We start from the raw sequence: 16,987 nt of genomic DNA, 5'->3' as shown, positions 1-16,987 counted from the left end.
GTGGCCGGGCAGGGCCACCTCCCTGGGCACAGAGGAGCCCCCCGCCCCCCTGCCCCACCCAGACCCTGCTCTGCCCCCAAGGCTGGAGTGGAGGCGCAGTTGTCCTTGACCCTGCCCCCAGGCAGTCCCCTGGGGCCCACAGGATGTTGGTGACAGACAGGCGCAGGATGGGATGGCACGAGGGTGGATGGAAGCAGAAGCGGCGGCGGCAGCAGCAGCGGCAGTGGTGGCGGCAGCACAGCCCAGAAAGGAACAAACCAGCCCGACTAATGCAACTGTTTATTTGGTGAACACACGGGCACCATACAAAGTCGCAGAGGTCACTGGGCCACGGCAGGCCCCTTACAAAAGAGAATCAACAGTAAACACCCACTTTACATTGAGAACATGATTCTTGAGGGGGGAAAGAGGGGCAGGAAGAGCAAGAACTCCCGTTTATCATCATCATCATCATCGGCAGCAGCAGCAGCAACTTAATAAATAACTAAGGTTGAAACTCGACAGTCCGCTGAGAAGCAATCCGTGGGGAAACAGTGGTGCAAGTTGCGAGATTCACAGCAGAGAACACAACCAACACATTCAGAACCACAAGGATGCTGGGCGGGGGCAGCCTGCGGCTCTTGGCAAGTGTCCGTCAGTCCCACAGGCCCTCCTGCTTGTCCGTCACGTGAGCTGGCTGCAAGCACCCCGCTCTCCGCAGGCACCCGCCTCTCGCCACACCGGTGAGCCCACCAGGGCTCCAAGAGCCAGAGGAGTCTCTGCTCTGCTTGAAGGAGGAACAGGAGGAAGCAGAGGAGGAAGAAGAGGAGGAAGAAGAAGAAGAGGAGGAGGAGTCCATGCAGGAGGAAGGAGGGAGCTGGACAGCAAATAGCAGGTGGGCAGGTGGGCGCTAACAGCAGCAAAGCGTCCCTTGGGCCCTCCGTCTCCTGGCACTTCCTGGCGACTCGGCCGGTCTTCCCTTCCCGTCCCAGGAAAGCCGTCTCCGACACTCGCGTGGACAATCGGCACGCCCAGCAAAGTCCCGGCTTACAGGGCAGGCGCAGGCGCTCTCTCTCTCTCTCTCTTTCTCTCTCTCTCAGAGACTTTACAGAGGGGGGGAGGGCAAAAGGCTCCTGCGTGTTTCCGGGAGGGGGGCCCCTGTGGCAGCAGGGAGGCCAGGCTGCTAATCTGAAATCACTCCCAGTGCCTGTCCCTGATCCGGCCCTGGAGAGGCAATGAAAAGTGAGAGAATTGGTACTGAGAGGCCCGAAGGGAACCACCTGGATCTTCTAATTTGGAAGGAGTTGAAAAGGCCTTTTGGTTGATGAAAAGTTGGAAACAGTAGCACAAATCTGCAAATATTGAAAGAATAAAGAGTTTGGCAGGTTAAACTGAGAATATGGATGTGTGTCTGTCTGTCTGTCTGTCTGTCTGCAAAGAGACACCCACAAAGAACAGGGCTGCAGAGACCAACACACTCCGGCAGCAGCACAGCAGAGGCGGCGACAGCAGAGGCGGCAGGCACAGCAGCTGACCGAAAGCAAGAGTCTGTCTCCACCTGCTGGCGGCAGGCACAACTACACCCTGGATCTTCTGTCCCTCGCTGGTGCAGAGGAGGGGCGGCAGCCGTGCAGGAGGAGGAAGGAACGGAAGCAGCAGGATGTGACAGGAGTGGGGTGGGCAGGGAGCGCCAGGGATGAGTGGGGGGTGCAGAAAGACAGAACGATACAGGGGGCGGAAGCAAGGAGGCCCTGACCTCTTGTTCGGCGCTCCTGAGACACCCCCAGCCTCGTTCTCTCTCTCTCAGAGCAGCCAAGGGTCCCCTTCCCACACCACAAGCCATGGGGTGGGGGATTGCCTTCGGGGGTTGCTGCAGCCAGAGTCTCCACCCAGAGGACGATGGCATTCTGTCCCCACATCAGAGAGCAAGGGCAAGCAACAGCGGGAGCACCGAGACCCCCAAATCATCTGGGGCACGAGGAAGGTCCGCGGCAAGCCATTCCGAGCAGAGGCCCACAGGCCGAGTGAGCGAGCAGAGCTGGCAAACCTCACAAGCGACAGCCAGCAGAAGCAAAGCAGGCAGAGGGGAGGCGCGTGCAACGGGGCAGCTAAGCAAGCAGGAGTAGGAACAGCCTGCAGGAAGAACGTGATGCTGGGGGGCCGGCCGTGCGCGCAGGTGTGCCTGCATGCAGGTGGGTGGAGGGGGTGGGGTGGGGTGGGCAGAAGTGTGTGGGTGAAGCACACAGAAAACAGCTTCCAGATGAAGGGCACTGAAGGGAGGCCTCACCAAAGAGAACAGGGGCCCTGACCGCTGAGCACTGCAGGTCCTGTCCCAAGAGTGAACGAGGGCCAGAGACCCCACGGCACATGCACCCCATGCCCCCCCCCCGCCACCCTGTCTGGCAGGGTCTTGGGGCCTGCACTCCCAGGCCCCCGCAGTCGGCCCAGTAGCTCCCCAGCTGTACCCCTATCTGGGCTTGGCTTCTCAGGCATCAGGGAGGTGTCCTCAGACCCAAAAACACAGAGCTGCATTTGGCACTGCGCAGATTTGTAGAGAACGAGGTTCGTTCTGGGCGTCCTTGGGGGGCTCCATGCTGAGCCCCGTGAGGCCTGGCCCCCACCTCTCTGCCCCACCCACACCCTGGCCCTTTCGGCCTTCTCTGCCAACCACCCGCTCTGCCCCCTGGGCTCGTACTGTTCCCGGGCCTCCCTCTTCCCTTCCCTCCCCAACCCCCAGACCCAGCCTCTGAGGCAGCCGTTGCGAGGGGGGGTCAGGAGTGGCTCGGAAGCTGGGCCGGCACACTGAAGGCAGCTGTTATAGCCCCTGGCTAAAGAACCAGTGGAAAAGTCTAGGAAAGAATAAGCCAGACAGAGAAGAAGAAGAAGAGTTTGGATTGATATCCCCCCTTTCTCTCCTGCAGGAGACTCAAAGAGGCTGACAATCTCCTTGCCCTTCCCCCCTCACAACAAACACCCTGTGAGGTGGGTGCGGCTGAGAGAGCTCCGAGAAGCTGTGACTAGCCCAAGGTCACCCAGCTGGCGTGTGTGGGAGTGCGCAGGCTAATCTGAATTCCCCAGAGAAGCCTCCACAACACAAGCGGCAGAGCTGGGAATCAAACCCGGTTCCTCCAGATTAGATACACGAGCTCTTAACCTCCTACACCACTGCTGCAGAAGATGGTTCTGTTGCGGAAGGCAGGGCAGGTCAATTTGGAGAAGGCAGATACAGAGGACAGATCTGAACCAATGGAGCCAGCTCCAACTTTCCTGCAGATGAAGGCAAGCACGCCAGCCGTCTTCTGCTCTGCCCACCGGGCACAACTTCTCCTTCCGTCAAAAATTATTTCTGAGTTGAGAGCAATGGCTTGTCCTTTGCAGCACAGCTGGGTGGACTAAAATCAGAGTCCGGGACCACCACAAAGGTTGCCAAATTTCCTGAGTCAGAAAGTTCACGTCATCAGAGGCATGAAGCAGATTTCACCAAAAAGTGGCAAACCACCCGTGGAAAAAATGCCACATAGACCGGCCACCGTAACGGCTGAACATTTCATGCACCTGAAGAAGTGAGCACCAGCTCTACCGGGCTGATCGTTCGTCTTCAAGGGACCACGGGATCCCTGTTTCATGTGGCAACGGCCAACCAACCCAGTTTCCCATCCCAGGCGGAGGGGGCTGTTTGTGACAAGATGCTGGAAGAAACAGCACTTCTCAAAAACAAGGGCGGGGGGGGGGGAGGTATATGGTGCAGAATTAGGTGGCAGAGGAAGAAGGCCACAGGAAGGGCGGGGAGCCAGGCCCCCCCGCTCCCACTATTACCTGCCTCATACAGGCTTCAACTCCCCTCATTGTTCAACCTCTAGCAAAAACAGCCTTTTGGGTGCTGTGTGGTTTCCGGGCTGTCTGGCCGTGTTCTAGCAGCATTCTCTCCTGACGTTTCGCCTGCATCTGTGGCTGAGGCATCTTCAGAGGATCTGATAGTAGATATATACTCCACTTGCTTTCCTACTGTCAGGTCCTCTGAAGATGCCTCAGCCACAGATGCAGGCGAAACGTCAGGAGAGAATGCTGCTAGAACACTGCCATACATCCCGGAAACCACACAGCACCCCAGTGATTCCGGCCGTGAAAGCCTTCCACAATACAAAAACAGCCTTCTTGGATTCAGACCTTTCTATGCACCCAAAAATGTCATCTCCTCTAGATTTAATTTTATTATTAGATTTTTTATCCCAACTGCTTTTATCCCAACTACACACACAATCTCTTCCCCCATTTTATCCTCACAACAAGCCGCTCAAAGTGACCCACTAAGTCTCCTGGCCGAGTGGGGATCGGCGCCTGGGTGACCCTGGGGCTGGCCAGCGAAGCCCGCTGCCGGTCGTATCCTGTGCTCTTTGGGGCTACGATGGCCATGCAGGTGGTTTCTAGACATCCGCAAGTGGAAACGAGCACAACTGGGTCAGCGGGGGCAGAGTGTGCGTGAGAGACAGACAGACACACCCAGAGGCACGGGGAGGGCACCCTCCAGCACGGCCTGGTAAGAAGTGAGCCCCCCCCCGATTCACTCTCACATGGAGAGCAGAGAAGAGAAGAGCCCCCCCTCCTTTGAGCCTGCCTGCTTTCTTCACCTCCTTCCCTTCTCAAAGCCTTCGTGGTTCTCCCCCTTTCGGAGTCATCCGCAGCCTGGGTGAGCACCCCGGCCCCTCCCCTCCCGGAGCCACACCAGGCCCCGGGCTTTGCTGGGACCCCTCGTGGGACAGCCCTGGCCGCACATCTCACATGCTCCCCCCCCCACTGCCCCGCCCGCGAACTCCCCCAGCTGCTCCCTGCTGACCCAAGCGCCACCCGCGTGCCCTTCGCTTACTGTAAAGATGTTGGAGCGGCGCTTGGACTGCTTGCGGATGGGGGTGGGCGTGTTGGAGGCAGCGATGGTCTCGATCCGCAGCTCTCGCTGGCTGATGCTGGGGGTGGAGGGGACTGAGGAGGAGTAGTCGCTGAAGGCTCCGCTCCCGTTCGCAGCCTGGGGGGAGGAAGCCGTGAGCGGGGGGAGGGGCCGTGGGGAGAAGCCCTGAAGCCAGCTGCCCCCCAGCCCCCAAGGGGTCTTCCTCGGGGCACTGGAGTGAGAACTGAGGGGTTACCCCCCCCTGCACTTACTCACTCAGATGGGGGTGGGCATTCATTCATGTGGGGCCTGGCTTGGCTGAGGCCATGGGGGGCTGGAGGAGGCCAAGGGGTGATTCCCTCATGCTGGACTGGGCTGCACTCGGATTTGGGGCACTGAAGAACGCCAGGTGCCCACGGAGGAAGAGCCCTGGGGGGTGCCAGCCTCCCCGGCCCACAGCAAAGCCCCAATCGCCAGAGGAGCCCCTGGCAGAGCCCCCTGACCCCAACCACAGCCTCCCCCTCCTCCCCGCCCCCACTGGCCCCCGCAGCTCCCCACCTGGTTGATGTGCACAGAGGGGATGGAGGCTGCCGAGACAGAGGAATGGCTGGGCGAGTTGGGCAGCGACTTGCAGGGCCCGATGGAGAGTTGCTGCTTCTTCCGCAGGGCCACCACCTTCTGGGCCACTGGAAGAGAAAGAGGCCCGGCAAAGCCACTCCAGCGACGGCTGCTGCTGGGACAAGCCGGGGAGGAGGCCCCTGGGGGAAAGCGCCGTGGCCACGGCTGGCCTCAGACCCTGCTGCTGGAGGCAGGACAGGATGGTTCCTCCCTGAGTGTTCTCCAGAGGGAACGGCAGGGCACGGCTGTGGCATAGGTGCCCACAGAACATGCCAAGTGTAATCCCGGTGTGAACCTCTGCCAGCAACTCCTCCCCACAACCCACAAAGAGCAGGAGAGGCGGGACAGGGCACCCAACGACCCACCCCCAGGACGTGCCCCCATAAGCCTGGTGGGGGCAAGCAGCAAGGGCTGCGGGCATCAGCGCGAGCGAGCGGCCGAGGTATTCCCGGACCCCTCCCCCTGCCCAGGCCCCACCTACCATCCTGGAAGACCCGCTCCACATTCAGCCCGTAGGTGGCGCACGTCTCATAATAGGTGCAGCGCTTCAGGTCATTCGAGAGCTTCCGGGCTCGGGAGTCGTCGATCACCCGGGGGTTTGTGGCACTGATGGCATCTGCCGGCAGAGGGGGGAGAGAGAGCCCGGTGCCCCCGGGGGGTTCCTCTGAGGACCCAGGCCGACAGCAGGCATGCAGGCCCAGGGAGAACCCCGCCAACACCCGCAAAGGCCTCTGGGCTCACTAGGCAAACAGCCAGACTGCAAAGGACTCCACCCTCGACAGGCAAAGAGCCAACGCTGAAAAGGGCTCTCAGCTGGCAAGGCAGAGAAGCAGGGCGGCAAAGGGCCTTGCGACGGGGGGGGGGGGGTGTAGTGTTGGCAGCTGCTGAATGACCCCGGCATTTTCGCAGCTCTCTGAAGCCAACCGGGGGACAGGAAGGAGGGTTCTGCTATCCAGGGAGAGTCAGTCAGTCGGCCTGGACGGGGGGAGGGGGAGGCCCTGCACCAGCCACCGTCTATCGTGCTGTGGTGCATTAAAATGGGTGCATCAAAGCCTTTGGGGAGTGATCCCTCATCGTGAAATAATTCAGCTTTGTTGCGTTATCCATTGAACAATTCATGAATGGTTCTAAACTGTTCCTGAAGCCTCCGTGAAAAGGGGCCAACGAGGAGAGGGGGAGGAAGAGGGGGGGACGCAGGACTCCTTGTGAGCAGCCCCCCCCCCCCGTATGGGAGCAGGCTCTCTTCCCAGCAGCCCCCAACATCTGGGGGCCGCAGGGGCACTTCCTCCTTCTCACCAGTAGGGGGGACCCCAGCCAGGAGTCCCTTGGCCTCTTCCAGACCCCTCCCCCTAACCTGTGCTCTCTCCCCAGTCGCAAAGTGAGTGCCAGGGGACCCCTCCCCTCGGGGACAGAGGGGAATATCGATAGGGTGGCGTAAAGGCCTCGTTCTCGCTCTCCCTCTCTAAAAATCTTTGGCATGATTTTTCACACCATCTCTCAGTACAGCCAAAAAAAGAGACCAGGGTCTCCTAGCTGCTGTGTGGGACTGTTCCCCTTCTGGATGCATGACTTCTCCACACAAGCCAGTTCCTCAAACATGGAAAACTAGCAGGTCAGGGAGAAGAAGAGTTTGGACTTATGCCCCAACTTTCTCTCTTGTGCGGAGTCTCAGAGCAGCTTGCAAACGCGCTTTCCCCACAACAGACACCTCAGCAAACAGGTGGGGCTGAGAGAGTTCTGAGAAAACCGTGATGGGTCCAAGGTCACCAGCAGGAATGTACAGGTGAGGAAACACATCTGGTTCACCAGATAGGAGTCCACTGCTCATGTGGAGGAGTGGGGAACCAAACCCCGTTCTCCAGGTTAGAGTCTACTTGCTCTTAACCACTACACCACACTGGGATGCAGTGGTGAAGAGCAGAGGGGATCTAGCTGAGCCGCCCCTCACGTAGAGAGAGGTTCCACAGGTGAGCCTCAGTCTGCAGGGTGAAGAGGGATGGGCCACATCCAGGAGGAGAGAACAAGGTCTTAAAGAGGGGGTGGACCTGCCCTTCCCCACTCTCATTCTGATGGGCAAGGAAGGATTTCCATCCATGCCCAATCAGCGGCCAGCCCCGCCCCACTCACCTTGCGTGCCCACCAGCACAAGGGGCACCTCAGACGTGTTGCGGTAGCTGCAGAGGCGCAGGTAGTAGTTGTAGACGGTCTGGAAGCTGATCTCATCTTCGAGGCTGAAGACGAACACCACGGCATCGACCCAGGCTGCAAACTGCGGGAGGAAGGCAGCCACAGCCACGGATCAGAGCCCTGGCCCGTCTCCCTCCACAACTGCCTCTTGGCCGTGGCTCTGCTCCAGCACTGCAGCCACGGGGGGGGGGGGGGGCTGGGGGGCTGGGACTGAGTCATTCGCCCACACTATTGCATCCATACAAATGTACTCAGGGGTCTTGTACGGATTTCTGGACCTTGCTTTTGACCAGCAGTGGCTGTCGAGGACTTGGCCTAGAGGGAGGTCTTTGCCCAGAGCTCCCTGCTGCTCTCTGGCAAGCCCCCTGCCCCCTGCTCCCCACCTTTGCGCCACCAGTCAGAACTCAAGCGTGTCAGCGCCGGAGAGGTTGGCCCATTCAACCAGGCATGCTGCCTGCAACTAGATGTCTCTGGGAAGTCCACCGAGGGGCCTGCTCAGACTCCTCCCCAAATATGCAAGTGCTCTGCATTAGCTGCCACATAAACAGAGTTCTGGAAGGTCATCCAGCCCAGCCCCCACGTAGGGGTCCCCGTCGAACCGCTCTCCGCGTAGAGTGGCCCGGCCTCCTGCTTGTCAAGATCAGTCCTCGTCGTTTCCACCCATCGGATCTAGTCCTGTCTGCTGCTTCTCCCCAGTGGCGGCCCTTCAGGTCTTGGAGGACGGCATTTGTGACCGCGGCCTCCCCCCATCCCAGACCCCTCGCCATCCTGGGCACACTGCTCTGTGCAGTTTTGTTTTTCTTAAACTGTACAGTCAGGACTCCAGATGAAGCGGGGGGGGGAGAGGGGGGAGACTTTTCCCCCTTCCTCACACAGGGGCCTGAGCGTGTGCATTCTTGGGAAAACTGAAACAGATGCAATACCCACTGTCCCATCACACCTAAACTTATTTTGCTGCTTTTAACAACGTGAAACACATCATTTGTAACATATTTAGCTGTAAAAGTGTGCTAATAGGCATATTCGTGGAATTAAAAACTTTAAATGCCTTAATTTCTACAAGCAAAATTATAGATATACCCAACAGTTACACGAGAGAGAGCTCCAAACTGCTGTACCCGATCTTTATCTTAGCAAAAAGCAAGATTCACATGCTGTTTAAGAAGTAGGAAAAAATAAAAGCTGAATTTTGGAAACTAATTTTGTAATAGAAAAAGTGCTCTATTAGACACAGCCTCACAATACAGAGGACTTCCGGCATATCTGGATAGAACATTACATTTTATTTTATGAACGGAACCGAGCTCTTCAGTTCCTTATAATCATCAAGCACATCATAGCATTGTAACTGCTGCCAAATGAATGTACTTCTCAAAGGTGTTATGTGCAAGAGGAGGGGTCTTCTTACCCCATGACTACTCAGCATTCTGGCACCCCCTTGGGTAAAAAAACTTATCAAAGCCGCTTGACTACTGAGCAGTGATGGGCTAAGGCGAGGACACCCTTTCTCTGATGGAGTGAAACATGGGTTGATATGGCTACCAATCTTGATCCTCTTTGATCTGAGATTGCAAATGCCTTAGCAGACCAGGTGCTCAGGAGCAGCCGCAGAAGGCCATTGGTTTCACCTCCTGCACGTGAGCTCCCAAAGGCACCTGGTGGGCCACTGCAAGTAGCAGAGAGCTGGACTAGATGGACTCTGGTCTGATCCAGATGGCTTCTTCTTATGTTCTTATGTTCTTAATGACCACAAGAAGCAGAGAGCGGGAATACATGTGCTGTGGAAATTGAGGACTTTGCCGCCAGTTGATGCCCACATGGATGGCTTGAAAAGGGAATTAGCCAGATGTAGGAGGAGCTGCCAGCCAGGGTCAACAAGGCAGCCTCCCTGCTTGAGTTTGAGCAAACTCCTAAGTCCCAGAGGCAGGAGGCAGCCTGCACAGCAGCAGACCCGGGTGGCCTCCGGGCCCTGCTGGTTGGCCCTCCAGAGGGGACTGGTTAGCTGTCGTCATCGTCTACAATAACCACAAGACTATCCAACGGTGATGAGTGAATCTGCCGCAGGTCGTTTTGTAAAACATTTTTCATGCTATTTTTTTTCATTTTTGGTGAGTAAAATCTTTTTTTAAAAAAATCTTAACCCAGCAAAAGCATTTCATGCCAAAAGAAAAAATAAACTGCGAGGGGCTTTTTGGCAGCGCTGCTCAAACTTTCCATCCTCAAACCTTTGCAAGCTAACATTGTGCAACAGAGAACTTTCTCTGAAAGAGTGTTTTACTCATCCCAATTCACAGAGGCGTTCTTCGGTGCTCCCCCAAATGTCCTATTTCCCCCCTCAGAAGATAGAAGAAGGAAGCAGCACGACCTCTCACCTGATGCCGGGGAGGGAGCAGCTTCCAGGCGGAGGCCATCCCCTCCCCCAGCTGCCAGAGGCAAGGGAAGTGGGGGGGCACCTCCAACCTTCATCCTGACACCCACTGAGAGAGGAAACCCTGTCTTATCAGGCATCTCACTCATTGAAAAGGGTGGGGAGGGTCAGAGCAGTTTTTTTCAGTGCTCCCCCAAATTTACCATGACAAAAAAATGTCCCTGGAAGATAAAAAGTGTTCCCCTCCAAATGTTCCCCCCCCCAGGCCCCGCCTTCCCATCTCTGGGCCTGACCAGAGCAAGCCAGAGTGGAGCGATGAGGAAAGAATCCTCCCCCTTCTGCACCCCCAGTTCTGGCCGCAGCGTCCTCTAAGCCGACGGCCACGACTGACACAAGCCCCTGGACAGAAATGAGCCCCCAGGCTTCTCTTGGGGCCTGGATGTTGGGAGATCAGCTCAGGTGTGTATGGAAGGGCTCGTTTCTCACCTGCAGCTCAGGGGGCCCTCCTTCGTCACGAATCAGCAGCAGGTAGCTCTGCCCATCCACAACGATCTCCTTCTTGAAGCGACCCCCTGCAGAGAAAGTGGCCAGGTCAGGCTGAGGGCAGAGCACAGGGCAGGCAGCAACGGCACTGGACGCCAGGAGTCCCCCCCCTTCTGCCTGCTTCTGTGTGTCTCCTTGCCCTGAGACACTCTGTGGAAGGACGGGAGGGCTGGCGCTGGGGGTGTGATGGGAGCAGTGCCCGCTCCCCTCCCCTCCCCTCCCCAAGCACAGTCTTCTATGGAGGCTGACGCAGCCCCCCTCCCGTAGGATTTCTCCACCAGAAGTGGGGGGGGGAGCTCCTTCACACTGGGGCAGGTGGCAGAAGGGTCAGCCTGTGGGGTTCCACCTTCTCCATGAAACAGCTCTTTTGACTTATTTACAAGGACCAAGGACGTAGGTAAGGGGGGGGGGGGTCTCGGGTTAAAAAAACCCCATTACATGTCCAAAGCTCCACCCCTCGTTTGTGGGGTTTTTGTATTTTTAGTGTTTTTTTATTTTTGGCCTGCAGGGGGCGCTGGTTTTAGGCTAGCAGCACCAGAATTTCAGAGATTTTTCAGAAGACTCTCCTGATGATACCAGCCAGGTTTGGTGTGGTTTGGTTCAGGGGGTCCAAAGCTATGGACTCCCAAAGGGGGTGCCCTCATCCCCCATTGTTTCCAATGGGACCTAATATGAGATGGGGGCTACACATTTGAGGGTCCATAACTTTGGCCCCCATGAACCAAACTTCACCAAACCTGGGTGGTATAAGCAGGAGGGTATCCGTAAGATACCCTGAAACAATTGCACCCCTGACAGCAGGCACCCGCCAAATTTCCCCAGAGTCTCCTTGTAAATCCACCCCCTTTGGCATGGATTTAAAGGGAGAATCTGAGGTCCCCAGTTTAAACATTGAAAATGATGCTGTTTCAGTGTGGGGGATAATCTACCACAAAACAGCATCACTTTCAATTTTTTTTAAACTGGGGCCCCAGATTCTCCCTTTAAGGTGGATTTAAAAGGAGAACCTGGGCTCCCTAATTGAAACACCATTGAAAGTGATGCTGTTTGGGGTGGATTCCAGCATCACAGCAACTGCCCATTGGGGGGGCGGGGGCGCAAAACTCAGATTTTGCACCAGGTTCCATTTTCCCTAGCTACGCCTCTGCCCGGATTGGAGGGCAGAAGGGACTGCTGGCTGGGAGCCCAGCCGGTGCGGGGGAGGGGAGTCTGCCGCCCCTGGCCTTGGAGAGCTGCTTTTATAAGCACTGAGGCTAGGGGGCAGGGCTTGGGGAGGTGTGGCCACGCCCCCAGGGGCCACCCCCCGAGCTCCCCCATAAAAAATCTATACCTACGTCCCTGAGAAGGACAGTGGCCTCCTTTTGTGCCGCCTGGTTGTGACGCAGGTCCAGACCTCCCCCAGGCCCCCCCACAGAGGCTTGAGTGCCTCATGGCCACTCAGGCGAAAGACTTCTGCACCCAGATCACAGACACCCCCTCCCCTTCACAGCCCCCCGCCCTCTTCCCACCCAACTCCATTCTGTTCTCCCCCGCTCCCGAAAAACTCAGCCAGCTGATTGCATTTATACCCTGGGGTACGGCTTCCAAACAACAACCCCCACCCCCCCGGACCCTGCTTACTTCCTGCATTTTAAACCACAGCAAGCATGCCTCTTAAGCGGCAGAAATGAAACACACACACATTATTGGCCTAGCAAAACACCCCACAGGCTCCTCAGCTGCACTGCCGGTACAGTCCTCTTCCACCGTGTGTGGGACAGGCTGGGCAGATCAGATCAGGCCTGCTTCTAGCAGCCCCACACGGTGCTTCAGGGACCCAGCCATGTAACTATATTGATGGTAGCAGCCTGAATACACCAGACTAGCCCGAGCTCACCAGCGCTTGGAAGCTGAATGGGGCTGGCCACGGCTGGTATTTGGATGGGAACCCCCGAAGAAGACAAAGGCAGGTAGTGGCAAACCACCTCTGACTGCCTCTGTCCTGACCCGGAAGGCCGGCTAGCCCAATTTCATCAAGAGCTAAGCAGGGACAGCCTTGGTTAGGACTTGGACGGGAGACGATTAAGGAAGTCCAGGGGTGGCAAATGCCCTCGGAACTGGTCGCTGAGTGTTGGCTGCAACTTATAGGACTGCCAGCTGTCTCCCTTCCAGACTGGGGGGGGGGGGGGCAGAGGGCATGAGCTCTCCAAATAAAGAGAGAAAATGAACGCATATACAGAATTTACAAAAACCTCAGAAGAACTCTGCTGGGCCCCCAGCCCCACCCCCCACCCCAGCTCCACCCAGAGGCTTCCCAGGGGAGGGACGTCCTTCTGCCCTCTTGAATCTCCGGGCAGGGCCCTATCCTGGGCTTCCTCATAAGCAGAAACCAGATCACACCCGGCACTCCCAATGCTTCCATGTTATGTTCACACCCACCCTAGGAGGTAGGCTAGGCTGAGAATGAGAGCAAGGAGCAGGGATTTGGGCCAATCCTGCCCATCAAACCCTCAGCCACAAGGGTGGGGAGGGGCCCCCACAAGGACTCTGCCGCTTTGCTCTCCTTCCTGGGGGGTCTCCCAGCCCAGCCTGCAGTGCTCCGCTGCTCCCTTGCCCTGCTGAGGAGAGAAGCCCTCGGGGCCACCAATAATCCAGAAAGGCCATCTCAAGGCCCCTGTGGCCAAAGCACTCTCTGTCTGCACCGGCTCCTCCACCTCCTCACCCAGCTGAGAAAGGAAGCCTGGGCCCCCAGCCCCCACCCCAACAAATCTCCATGGGGCCTGGCAGCGTCACTGGCAGCAGCGGGACAACACGGCAGCATGCCACCCAGGGCCCCACGCAGCCACCACGCCTGGAGCCTGACTTTGCCTCCCCTGAGGCCAGATCCTGCATGAGCTGCTTTCCCAGCCCCAGGCCCACCACAGCCCCAGCGGCAGCTGCCACTCACCTTCCGGGGATTCTTCCTGCACATAGGTGCCGGTCAGGTAGCGATGCACCAGAGCAGACTTCCCGCTGGACAGATTTCCCACAATGCCCTGCAACACAAAGACAAGGGTGAGTGTGGCCCCCGGCCCCCTCCCTAACCCCAGCTGGGACACGGAGGTCCAGTAGGGAGCCCAGCGGAGTCTGGACAGACTGGATCAGGGACGGAATGCTGGGGCAGGAGAGAGGGCATCTCAAAGTCCCTGGTGGGGATACCCAGGCTCCAGGCCCAATTCTGGCAGCTTGGCCAGTGGCCACTGACTGCCATGGACCTCCCATGTCCCCCAAAGGGCAGACGCCATGCCCTCCAACCACCCCTCACACATGTCAGGAGCTGTGGTGAACTGGAGGTCGCGACCAGCTCACGGCAGGGGAAGAAGGCAACTCCCCTTTGCAACAGGCCTGTTTGCCCTCAAGGACGGCGGAACGTCCCTGCCCCCAGCAGGACCCATCTGCGCACCTCTGGATAAAGGAGAGGGAGGGGCTGCCATGTGGCTGAGAACTCCCCTCTCCCCCAGAAAGCAAGGAAACGCCCCTCTCCTGTTTATGCCCACAGGGCGAAGATGGGGGCTGGCTGGAGAGAGTTGAAGGACGACTCTCCTCACAAAGTCAGCGTTAAGAAAAGGTAACCAACGTGGGCAGGTTTTATTCAAACAGACATTCAACTAAGAAACTGTATAACCTGCTCCCCTTCAGGCAGAACCCAAATAAATGTAACAAAACCACAAGAGAAACGACCAAGACAGCGTGTTCTTCATTAACCCCACTACCCAAAGGCCCCTCATCTTTTCCCCGTCCGCCAGATTCCCCCCAGCCCCACCCCCCACCCCTTCTGAGTAGGGGCTGTAAATCCATCCCAGGAGCCCAAGTTCAATAACGGCACGCCCTCTTTCCTGGCCTCAGTGAAATCGTCCTGGTTCCTTGTGCTTGGGGGGGGGGGGGGGCACCATGGCCATTCAAGGAACAAGTCCGGTGGCACCTTAGCCTCGAAAAGCAAGGAGAAAAGAAAAGGCCCCGGAGAGACGAAATAAGGCCGCAGCTGGGGGTGGGAGGCATCCCCAGAGAACAACCTCAGCCGCTGACCAAGGCGTGGTGCCCAGGCCCAGTGGCTCAGGCTGATGGGAGCTCTGTCAAGAAACACGTCAGCTGTTCAGATGCCACCAGACTCTTCGATGTTTTGTGCATGAGGCAAGGGAGTCTTTGCTGCTGCCAGTATTTCCGTGTCAATCAGGATAGCATAGTTGCTGCTCTGAAGGTGACAGAGGTCTGGACTAGCAGGGCCTGGGGGTCCCTTCTCTCTCGAAAGGCCAAATAAATACATTACTGTTATTCATCCTAAATTTTTCCAGTTTGCAAACACAGAGAAATACACCAACTAGGAAAGGAGAAGGAGCATTCTGCATCACGGATTATTGCACCTGTGAGCAGGTCCGTGACTTAAATCCTAGAAATCATGTTGAGAGCATCTGGGTAAAAAATTAAGGGGGAGAGAAACAACAGTGATCTTGTTGTGGGGGTCTATTACAGACGAACAAGCCATACTGAAAAGTTGGAGGGTGAACAATAGGGTAAACAGTCTAGACTCCATCCCCAATGAGGAGAACTTAGGGAGCAAGGAATGTTTAGTCTGTAGAAGAGAAGGTTAAGGGGTGACATGATAGCCCTGTTTAAATATCTGAAGGGATGTCATGTCGAAGAGGGAGCAAGCTTGTTTCCTGTTGCTCCAGAAACTAGGAGAAGGAGTCATGGGTTCAAGAAGCAGGAAAAGAGATTCAACCTGAACATTAGGAGGAACTCCCTGATGGTAACGGCTCTTCGAATGTGGAATCGGCTGCCCCAGGGGGCAGTGAAGTCTCCTCCTTTGGAGGTTTCTAAACAGAGGCTGGATGGCCGTCTGTCAAGGTTGCTTTGATTGTTGATTCCTGCATAGAAAGGGACTGGACTTGATGGTGCCTGTGGTCTCTCCTAACTCTACGATCCTATGATAGGTAGCATGACAATGTTCAAAATAAACACATGAATTCTCTGCCCCCGGGCTCCCTCCTCCTGGGCAGAGCACATTCCCAGCGCACCATCATGCGGTCTGGACAGGAAAGTCCTGCCCACAACAGCCTGGCCTGTCTTCCAGCCTGCATTTCCCCTGCTTCACCACCAGAGGGCTTCTGGGGAGCATTTATTAAAATCAAGGATTGGGTAAAGTTCGTCCCCTGTGCAACCTCTGGGTCATTACTGATCCTTGGGGTGACATCGCATCGCAGTGTGGACTAGGCGGGCTTTGTTTACCGGGTGGTTTGGTCTATGCTTTACCCCCAGCAAGCTGGGTCCTCATTTGACCACCCTCGGAAGGATGGAAAGCTGAGCTGAGCCTGTTCCCTGAATCCGACTTCCATCGGGATCAAGCTCCAAGCTGTGGGCGGACCGTCCACTGAAATACTTGCCACTGACCACTCTGTGCCACTGGGCTCCGCAAACAAACAGCCACTGCCCATTTTAAAAAGCTCTCCCAAAACTCAGCTGGGGAAAATAGAGAGAAAATAGTCCGCTGGGGAGGTTCCGGTGCCTGTCTAAATGTTTCCATGCCGCTGGCCACAACCAATACAAGCGAGAGACTCAGCCAGCAAGTGCGTGGAGCTGAGGCCCCCAGAGCTCAGCACAGGGAGAGGGGCAGGACTCGATCGGCCTCCTTCCACTGGGGGAGTTTGCACCTCGGAGACTCTTGCGTCTGGTATCTCGGGAGAAGCACAGCTGACAAAGGGGTCAGGGGAATGCAGTGATGGTCTGACTCAACCACAATAGGGCAAAGAGGACCTTTCATGAGGCTGTGATCTGATTGGGTGACCTTGGAGGTCAGAGACCACGCAGCCGTGGAGTCCTGCCTGGCTTCGGGGCATGGGGGGGGGGGGCTTCAATTGGCAGGCACATCAGGGAAACAAGGCATGTGCAGAGTGGCCGCCCTCCAGGACAGCAGCATCATGACAATGGGAGTCAGGAGAGCGACCTGGAGCCCCACCAAGCCGCACATTGACAGGTGAGTCCTCCCAAGAGCTGCTGCCCCACAGAGAAATGCCTTCCATGCATGCCCCCTCCCCCCCCAGCCCAAAGGAATGTCAGCCCCCAGCAAAACTGGCCCCACCTCCTGCTTTTAAACGCTAGCCCCACCCCGCCCCCACTGAAGGGCTCAGATGCCCTGAAGGAGGGACCTGGCAGGCCCCCCCCCCAGCTGTTTTGGGATGGAGCCTTTCCTCCCTCTCCTTCCTCCTGGCCTGCAACAAACCCAAACCCAATTTCCATTCGCATCTCTTTTGGGTGGGGGAGAAATGGCAGTGACCCGGGGTGGGGTGGGCATCAGGCTTGGCCTCTGCAGCCAGTCAGCACCAAAGGCAAAGGAGGGTTAAATTGGGTTCAAGAAGCTCCCTCTTTATTCCCGGCCCTGCCCCCCCCACCGCTGC

General features: G+C 57.1%; 2 protein-coding genes across 2 annotated transcripts in view; both read right to left on the bottom strand.

The window, feature by feature from the left end:
- LOC125440704 (arf-GAP with GTPase, ANK repeat and PH domain-containing protein 3-like) overlaps positions 1-4,977 on the bottom strand; it is a 34,294-nt gene extending 29,317 nt beyond the window's left edge. The window contains 1 exon segment of the mRNA XM_048510610.1: positions 4,844-4,977. The gene's annotated coding sequence lies outside the window, so the exon portion shown is untranslated.
- On the bottom strand, positions 266-13,840 carry LOC125440676 (arf-GAP with GTPase, ANK repeat and PH domain-containing protein 3-like). The gene is made up of 8 exons (XM_048510537.1): positions 13,755-13,840; positions 13,504-13,691; positions 10,521-10,606; positions 7,607-7,748; positions 5,961-6,095; positions 5,420-5,547; positions 4,844-4,999; positions 266-1,203 (listed from the first exon to the last, which is right to left on the bottom strand). The coding sequence occupies exons 1-8, from the start codon at positions 13,838-13,840 to the stop codon at positions 1,174-1,176; spliced, it is 951 nt and encodes a 316-aa protein (XP_048366494.1). The 3' UTR covers positions 266-1,173.
- Between the last annotated feature and the right edge of the window lie 3,147 nt (positions 13,841-16,987).

The sequence above is a fragment of the Sphaerodactylus townsendi genome, linkage group LG11 (assembly GCF_021028975.2).
Source record: "Sphaerodactylus townsendi isolate TG3544 linkage group LG11, MPM_Stown_v2.3, whole genome shotgun sequence".
In the NCBI taxonomy this organism is placed as follows: domain Eukaryota; kingdom Metazoa; phylum Chordata; class Lepidosauria; order Squamata; family Sphaerodactylidae; genus Sphaerodactylus; species Sphaerodactylus townsendi.
The sequence above is the reverse complement of the archived record's forward strand: the minus strand, read 5'-3'. Positions and strand labels throughout refer to the sequence as shown.

Bases quoted from the DNA above. Each gene is read 5' to 3' on its own strand.
- LOC125440676 (XM_048510537.1), bottom strand. From the start codon at position 13,840: ATGGCGTCTGCCCTTTGGGGGACATGGGAGGTCCATGGCAGTCAGTGG. The intron at 10,607-13,503 runs GTGAGTGGCAGC...CTTTCTCTGCAG, and splicing joins GCAGGAAGAATCCCCGGAAG to GGGGTCGCTTCAAGAAGGAG. The intron at 1,204-4,843 runs GTAAGCGAAGGG...TTGCCTCTCCAG, and splicing joins GCCGCTCCAACATCTTTACA to GGCCGGATCAGGGACAGGCA.